Consider the following 9,440-nt stretch of genomic DNA (forward strand, 5'->3'; position numbering starts at 1 on the left):
TTATTAGAGAGAGATGTTGCAATAATGAGACAGAAAAGCATGTGCGTCAATATTATTATTTATTTATTAATTCAATTCGTTTTAATTAATTCGTTAATTCTTTTTTTCTTTCTATTATTGACAGATGACAGTAGACTAGCCAAATAAATGAAACCCAAAGCCCTTTTAACAAGTAGGCCTATCAATAATTATTTATTTGTTAAATTATCTGCAATAAAAATCCGTGCTGCAGGACTATCCATTTATTTAGCCTATATTCAGTTTAATTTTCTATTGATTATAGATAGGACTTTATAGTTTATTTATTCAAATTAAACTGCATGTTTCTATTGATTGTGAAGCTAGACATTGAACATTGCAGATCAAGCGCACAGGGCGAAATGCTTTTTCTTGTTATGAATTGTATCCTATTTTCCGTTATTACAGTTGACTACGCGAAGTGATATGGAACTGTAATGCGGTCAAGACCTGCCTGGAACTACTTTAGCCGTGCGTTTCCCTGAAAATAATGCACACCTTAGAACGTTCGTCAACCAATCAGATTCAAGCATTCAACGGCCCTGTAGTATAACTTGTAATAGTTACTAGTATCTAAAAAATAAGTACTAGTACCTAATAAATAACTACTAGTATCTAATATATATGTACTAGTCACAATTGGAATACATACTAGTCAGAACTGAATAGTTGATATCTGAATGACAGATCCCCATAGAAGTCAATGGCAAAAAAAAGTATTTGTTACTAGTAACAAAAGAATAGTTACTAGTCACTATTGGAATAAGTACTAGTATCTAATGAATAAGTACTAGTATCTATTTAATAGGTACTAGTATCTAATGAATAAGTACTAGTATCTAATAATAAGTACTAGTATCTAATGAATAAGTACTAGTATCTATTTAATAGGTACTAGTATCTAACGAATAAGTACTAGTATCTAATGAATAAGTACTAGTATCTATTGAATAAGCACTAGTATCTAATGAATAAGTACTAGTATCTATTGAATAAGCACTAGTATCTAAAAAATAAGTACTAGTAGCATGAAAATAGAGACTAGTCGGTTTAAATGATTAAATGTTAAAACGGCTTGCCATAGAACTGCACGCGACGCGTCTAATATAGACGCATATGACAAGCAGATTTTAATTAATTTTCTCTGTTTGCTTTCACTTTAGACATAACCAACTTACTTTGTTTATGTAAACATTGTCTGTATTAGACAGTATTAGCGCAATATAAGACTCAAAAGATAACTTAGTCCAGTAACAGGCTGTTAGTGCATGTGTGCGTCGAGTGTACGCGCTCAGTAAAGCGCATGTTTGAACAGCGCATCAGCAGCGAATGACATGTTTAACCGGCAAGGCTTTAAAGCACATGCAAATAATGAACTTTTGTGAACTGCAGTGTCACGTTCCTCTGCGTTAACATTTGATGTGAATATACGTCGTGCTGCAGTGTAGCCTATAGATGAAGGCGCTGCAACTGATAAAATGCGCAGTTGTTTGGTGTGATTTTTGGTGTGAAAAGATCACTGATTGGTCAGACAGAATCGACACTACCAGCGTTATTGTATTTGTGACATGAGACACCAAACCCGCTAGATTTAAATAGCCAGTAACAGCCTCCGCATTAGCGCTTGTTTTTAAACTACTTGCTTGAAGAAAAAAAAGAAAAAAGAAAAAGAAATGGCTGGATCGTGGTCAGAGCAGAGGACGAAGTGCAGACGTTTCTCTCGTTGTTTGCCGCAACAATAGGCTTGTTTGAGATGCGCCTCGCCTGAAATGTAGTCGAGAGTAGCGCTGTAGTCGAGAGTGCGCTGCAGTCGAGAGTAGCGCTGCAGTCGAGAGTAGCGCTGCAGTCGAGAGTAGCGCTGCAGTCGAGAGTAGCGCTGTAGTCGAGAGTAGCGCTGTAGTCGAGAGGAGGAGTGAATAAAGCGCAGGCAAGCCGGACAGTTCTCTCTTCTCGCAGTGGATCTGACACCTGTGAGATCAAAGATGGATATCGTGGGATTCACGGGATTCACGCTCGTGCACGGTGTTGCTAATAAACTGGATGTAAATAAGTTCTGTTGCTTTTATATTAAAATAAATATAATGAACAAGACACCCAAAGTACTTATTTTATTCCATTCCAAATAGCATGCTTATCAATCATTTCTTTAATACAGACATATGTTTTATTTTTAAATAAAAATTACAATGCTTAACCCATAGAGATCGCACTGTCAGATAGTTTGGGTTTGGGAAATATTCACACATAATTTATACGCATAAAACATAATATCAGAGTTTTAAAATCAACATTTTTAAAAGAGAACAATACATCACAGTTGTTTAAACCAATGAGCATTAAGCTGTGTCGTCAGCAAGTCGCTTCCCATCGTGCTTTTGATCAGCGCAGTCGGTGGAGAGCAACTGCGCGCGACTGCAGAATCCGACACCTCCGCCTTGCGCTCGCGAGAGATTTTTGACATACGTCAGCATGACATCAGAGCAAGGCGGACCGCACTCGGACACATTTCTAACCGGCATGCATCTCGCGCTGATCACCGCTGATCGGTTCTGCGCAGATTTTGCTCATCTCAAACAAACCTTATAACGATCAGTCTATAATCCCACCCACTTTGAAGCGGTACTAACTGCAGTGGAAAAACATACCGAGCTCAAGCGAAACCAGGAAAACCACAACCCCCCTGTCTTAGCCACTCCCATACCTGTCAAAGTGAAACTCAGCCGCTGTATTTAATGGCATGTCTCAGGGATATTATTAGAGAGATCAACCATTTCTGAAGGCAGGAACACCCAGGTTTTATAATCCCAGTCATTTCGTTCAGGTAAGGAATCTAAATCTAACTGAAAATATCTATTTAGATGGGGATAAATAATTAAATTGATTTTATGCAACTTAATGATAATTTTTCAAAAACATCAGTCTGATTTCATATCGATTCTGCTGTTACTATTTGTTAATTAGGCTATGGTTTCTACATATAGGCCTGTATTTTTTTTTAGAAAACACCAGAAGGATATCCACTTAAACTTTTAATAAAAACAACGGTCTCAGCAGTGCTCTGTAAATTGTATTGCCTTGAATCAGTAGCGGCTCTTTTTTTAAAATTTATGATAAACATTTTGTAAGCTTAATATTCTAAACGATGAACACACTTTTGGCAGAGGTTGCGGGAACTGCAATGTTGACACACACGCATAACGCTATAGCCTATTAGAATGTTGCCTAGGAATGTAGCCAGCCCGCGGCATAGGCAAATGCTAGGGGCGCCACTCAGCCATAGGGGCGCCAAAATGAGTGAACGACTGATTTTTGTTAAATGTTATTTTTTTACTAATACTATTTTAAACCATTAATTCGAAATAGGCTACTACCAAAAAAAAAAAAAAAAAACACAAACAAACTTAACTAAGTCCCGCGACTCAGAAGTGCGTCAGAAACAGAGCGTGCTCGATCAGTTGTTGGTCAGTTGTTGTGTAGCGTCGCTTCTCGCCTTGTCTAATGTAGACAGCACTGCTTTTGTTTGAGGGTGCTTTACACACTCAGGCTCTCCTGTAGAAACGGGCCTGTAGCTCGCGCCAGGTCTAGACACGGTGAAAGTTCCTGATTGTGACGGGTGGACGAATTTACATGACACATTATAAATGAGCATTATAGTCTGCGATAGATACAGTGCCAAAAAGAAGAGAAGAGGATAAAAGGGGATAAAGACAGAGGTAAAGTGATGGAATAAATGAACAGTTTATCGAATTGCATAGTAGTAAGATACTATAATTTTTACCTTAAACTTTATGCTAGCAGTTGATCTGAGTTCTCCAGAGGTTCTCCACACAGTGTGATTTGGTAACAATCTGATTTTCAAAATGGTGAAATTAGTCAAAAGTTTACTTGTTTGCCTGGAGATTAGTCAAAAGTTGACTTGTTTGCCTGATTATATTTGTTGGTCGTTTAACATTTCTATCTTAAAACAGCTGTCAATTATGAAATGTTTAGTTTAGCATCTTATCTTACACTTTATGACCATTATCAAATGATCCTGATACTGTGGAATATCCTCTCAGCACTAGAATCGAGTTAATGCCCTGGAGCCCTGAAATATCAAATAATAAAATAATTATGTTGTCATGGTCCTTTGAGAAAATACGTAACTTACAAAGCATGCTTGGACAATCAGGAGCTGAGCACCAGTGACCCATCAGCTGGCTCATGAGTCTGGTGGGTAGTAAAAAAAAAAAAAAAAGTTACATAGCTATACTAACAAGAAATTATATACAAGAATGCAAAACCAACAAAGCACAATTTTGATTTTCTGGGTGTTTCTCCCTCATATGCTTCAAGCTCTTGACTGTGGAATTTATTTAATGTTTAGAATCCATTATTTCTGCAATTATTTTGTCTTATATGAATTTACTAAAGAACTCTGTCTCGTATTCTGTCCAAACATACCGCGTTTTACATTTTACTGGAAGACATGGTGAGGATGTACTCATCCTGATTTGTGTCACTTCTCTCTAGGTTTAGAAGAGTCTGACAGCACATCTCTGATTGACACTGTATTAAGAGACACTAACACATTGATTGTGACGACAGCATGGATCATCCTCCTCGAATGAAATGTGAGTAAATTACCTTATGAATTTTTGAGCCACGTTTTGCTCAGGCAGCTCATATGATCTTGGCATGATAGAACCACACTTCAATCCTTAGTGAACTGAGTGTTGATAATTCAAACCGATATGTAAGATGTTTTGAAAATGTTTATTTTTGCAATTCCTGCAGGCTCCAACATTTCTGAAATAAAAATATCTAATAAGACTAAAAATAGATATGGGAATATACAGCAAATGTGATATATTTCATAATACATTTCCATATACGGGAAACTAGTGCTTATATTTGTCAGTATACTGCAATATATGCATTGACCATGTATGGCTGTATATTAAATGCATATAAAATGTATATAAATTAAGACAAAAATAGCATTACGTGTAATATTCACAAAGTTTTATCCTTTGTTTACATATATTGCACATACATGTTCCCATATAAATGTGCATGTATGTTCACACATATATACAGCTCTGGAAAAAATTAAGAGACCACTGCAAAATTATCAGTTTCTCTGGTTTTAAAGCAGGCAAAGTTATTTATTAAGTTACATGTTTAAATATACAGACAGTAGAATGGAACAACATACTGTATAGAAAACCTAGTAGTAACACATAAAGCACTGTCGTGCAGAAGAGGCCGTAAAAGCCTTTCTTGTAGTATGAGGTTACGCACCGGTGTGCAGGAGTGGCAGAGTTAAAGCCTTTCTCCTAGATCAACAGTTACCTTTTCTTCTTACACCCTGAGCAAAGCATTGTTAAACATGAGTGGAATACCAACACCAAACCGACCGACAGGAAACCAAAAGTTGAGGCAAATGGGTGGAGATCCAGAGGGGCAGAAGAACATTTACATTCTCCTCAATGAATGTTTAACCAATAGTACCTAGATTGTACATTAGGATACTTTAATATCTCTATTAAGTTCACCACCATTCATTTCAGTTTATAAGCAGTCAGATGAGACCAAACATGGCTTAGTTACATATTAGAACACAGTAGTAAATAAACAGTATGTAGTTGAAAGCATCTACAGTGTCCTGTGAAGCAAATAGTACAGACGTGTCATTGAGGTGCAAACGACTCTGTCTCTCCCGACAGAACCATCCTGTGCCTGGAGTGTCCCAACAGTCCTCAATCAGCATATTGATGAATCCCTTGCACTAGATAGGCATTAGCATACTGTGATGATGAAGGCCATTGTGCCACGTTTTATTCACATGTATACCTTTAAAAGGCTTTTTGAAGTACTAGGGCAGTAAAGAGTTCTGCCCATATTTGCTCAGCCCTACACACCATATAACCATTCCTTACCACAGTTAGATCTGTTTGGCCTGACAGTGGAAAAGCGGCTAATGTTTCCCAACCCTGTTCCCAGAGGAATGCCAGAACTGCACATTTAGCATGTTTGCCTATTCAGACACACCTGATTCAAGTCAGCTCATTAGTAGATACTCCAAGACCCGAAATGAATGGGTCAATTAAGAAAGAAGTCCAGCGTGTACTGTTGTTGTGTCTCCAGAAACTGGGTTGGGAAACACTGCAATAAAGTGTAAAGCTGATGCTAATTCTGATCTGATATTATTTTTATATTAAATTTATATAATTTAATTTATATAATTTATATAAAATTATAAAATTGTATATTTATATTATTTTCAGATTTGATGTCTGACACAACAACTCTTCAACAAATTGGTGGAAAAGGAGGTAATCCATTCTCATTTACTGGTGTGGACAACGGTGCCAGTTTAGAGAAGATCGGAGTCTGGGAAGGAGAATCGCAGGTGAAGGCTGTCAAGGTCTGGCTTACAGATGGGAGAGTTAATGAATTTGGCGGACGAAGTCCAACCTTTGATGCACAAGGACCGTATCAAGAGTACAAGTTCACACCTGGTGAGTGTTTCACCTCACTTTCCCTGTGGGCGAACAGAGCAGGAACACGTCTTGGAGCCATCAAATTCAAGACCAGTCAGGGGAGAGAGTTTTTTGCAAAGATGACAAGCTGGGGTTTAAAAACAGAATATCCCATGGATGTCGGCTCTGGATTTTGTTTGGGAGTTGTAGGAAGAGGTGGTCACGACATTGACTGCATGGGATTCATGTTTCTCGAAGCAGTTGAATCAGCAGTTCTCACCGATGTCCACTATCCCACTTTCCACCAACTGATACCAAAGGTGACAGTAGAAGAAATCAAATCCCTCACTTTCAGGAACAACTCCTCCGCCACACAAAAACAAAAAATTGAAACCTCAAAGAAAGTGATCAAAACATCTTCATGGTCTGTGAGTGGAAGTTTATCTGCAACATTTAGTATGAAAGTGAATGCTGGGATTCCAGGGATTGCGGAAGGTACTGCAGGATCCAGTGTCACCATTGGAACAGAAAGCACTTATGGTCAGGAGGACACAGATGAGAGAACCGAAACTCTGTCTACAGATTTAGAAGTCCCTCCATGGAAGAAGCTGGATGTTTCAGTCACTATTGGGAGAGCCACTTTTGACCTGCCCTACACTGGCACAGTGAAGATGACCTGCAAGAATGGCAGTGTGTTTGAGTATGGAACCAAGGGCACATACAAAGGCGTCACTTACATTGATATCAAAGTGGATACCAAGGAATCTCCTCTGTAATGTCAAGTAGGGCTGCACAAGGTGATAGCCTACTGTAACCGGATACCGAAATCTGGAAGTCCTTACTTTACATTGCATTGGACAGGCGCGCACACGCTGTTAACGATATCATTGGCTGTAGAGTGTGACAATCTGCAATAAAAATCAGCCAACACTTTTTTGTTCTCCTCCGATCTACATTGATCTCAAAAATTGCCTCTGTGAAGTTTGAACACAGAAAACATTTCATCACTGGATAGGTTTTGTTTGTTTATTTAAAGTGTGGTTTATGTCAGCTGAATGTGTATGGGGCGGTGTTTGTAAAGCGGCTCACGCTGAAAATAACAGCAACATTTTGCCACATTTAGCTTCAAACAATGTTTAAAAAACTGGTATGAATTTTTGACAGTCACTTTTTAGCACATTAACAACAATATTTGTCCACTTAGAGATATTTTAAATAGTTAAATCTGAATATTAAATGTTATACCTAAATATTAAATCTAAATGCTAAATCTAAATGTTAAATCTAAATCTTAATGTTAAATCTAAATATTAAATCTAAATCTAAATGTTAAATCTAAATGTTAAATCTAAATCCAAATGTTAAATCTAAATCTAAATGGGAAATCTAAATCTAAATGTTGAATCTAAATGTTTCGGGTGAAACTAAATATTTAACTAATATGCAAATTCAAAATGCCTGTAACCGGATTTAGATTCAACATTTAGATTTAGATTTAACATTTAAATTCCACATTTAGATTTAGATTCAGATTTAACATTTAGATTTAGATTTAGATTTAACATTTAGATTTAGATTTAATATTTAGATTTAGATTTAACATTTAGAATTAACATTTAGATTTAGCATTTAGATTTAACATTTAACATTTAGGTGTGACATTTAATATTTAGATTTATCTATTTAAAATATCTCTAAGTTGACAAATATTGTTGTAAATGTGCTAAAAAGTGACCGTCAAAAATTCATACCAGTTTTTTAAATGATGTTTGAAGCTAAATGTGGCAAAATGTTGCTGGTATTTTCAGCGTGAGCCGCTTTACAAACGGCGCCCCATAAATGAGCGGAACACTTTTCAGAGAAGATAAGGCAACGTTATTTTAGTACAATTCACACCCAGCGGTAACTCAGGGAAAAAAATCTCTGAATGCTTCACATGAAACTTCGGCCTTCCGACCTATTACCATCGTGTCAGTTCTCTATTGATTGTGATGGTAATATCATTTTTGATTAACGTTAATATGCGCGAGGGAGGGAGGGAAGAGCAAGACAGTTTGAAGACTGTGAGAGTGTGTGCGCGCGGCCGATCCCAACCTGCACAAAGTCATTTCCGGGAATCAATTACCTCGGCACACAGACTAACGTATACTATCAACACTGCTCAAATTTCAGTGACCATACATTTCAATTGAATGTTTGATTTCAAGTGATAAGTACACAGGTTAATTTCTAAAAAAATGTATGCTTTACATTGTATTAGAAAGGACAGTAATGGTAATACAGTTCATTTAAATGTTTTGAAAGGGAAATATATTAAAAGATGAATGTTACATGTATGTTTAAAAGAGTAATCAACTTCAAATCAAATCAAAAGGGCTCAACTTAACTCTTGCAGAGATCAACTTAATTATTAAGTTCATGTTACTTAGAAATGTGTTTTATTGTGGCCAAACTACTTCTTCACCTAACTTAAAACATTATGTTGGATCAACTTAATTACTTGCATTCATGTTGAAAATTATTAAGTTCATGTTACTTAGAAATGCGTTTTATTGTGGCCTAAAAGGTAATTCACCATACTCAAAACATCGCTTTGAATTAATGTAATTCTGCCAACAGTCTTAACGTAAAAATTCTAGTGGAAAACGTTAACATATATATATATATATATATATATATATATATATATATATATATATATATATATATATATATATATATATATTATTTTTTTTTTTTTATTTTTTTTTTTTTTTTACCCAATGTTTTATTTTTTAGAGTGCAGACACAAAGTTCAGTTATGGAAGTAAAATAATGTCAAATGTTTTTTTTAAATAAAAAGCCTGTTGAATTGCACTACTTGAAAAAAAGAGGCATTGCATTAACCATGCTTACATTTTAATGCATTGTATTTTTAGGGCTTGCATTTTTATGGGCTGAAATTCAACATGGTTGAAT

At 36.2% G+C, this 9,440-nt stretch overlaps 1 protein-coding gene across 1 annotated transcript; it reads left to right on the top strand.

The window, feature by feature from the left end:
* Positions 1 to 2,788: 2,788 nt before the first annotated feature.
* LOC309492474 (aerolysin-like protein) lies at positions 2,789 to 7,554 on the top strand. Its single transcript, XM_082161480.1, has 3 exons — positions 2,789 to 2,839; positions 4,531 to 4,631; positions 6,288 to 7,554. Exons 2-3 carry the CDS (start codon positions 4,607 to 4,609, stop codon positions 7,256 to 7,258), a joined length of 996 nt encoding a protein of 331 aa, XP_082017606.1. The 5' UTR covers positions 2,789 to 2,839; positions 4,531 to 4,606; the 3' UTR covers positions 7,259 to 7,554.
* Positions 7,555 to 9,440: the final 1,886 nt, after the last annotated feature.

Source organism: Leuciscus leuciscus, assembly GCF_965113295.1.
Source record: "Leuciscus leuciscus genome assembly, chromosome: 2".
Lineage (NCBI taxonomy): Eukaryota > Metazoa > Chordata > Actinopteri > Cypriniformes > Leuciscidae > Leuciscus > Leuciscus leuciscus.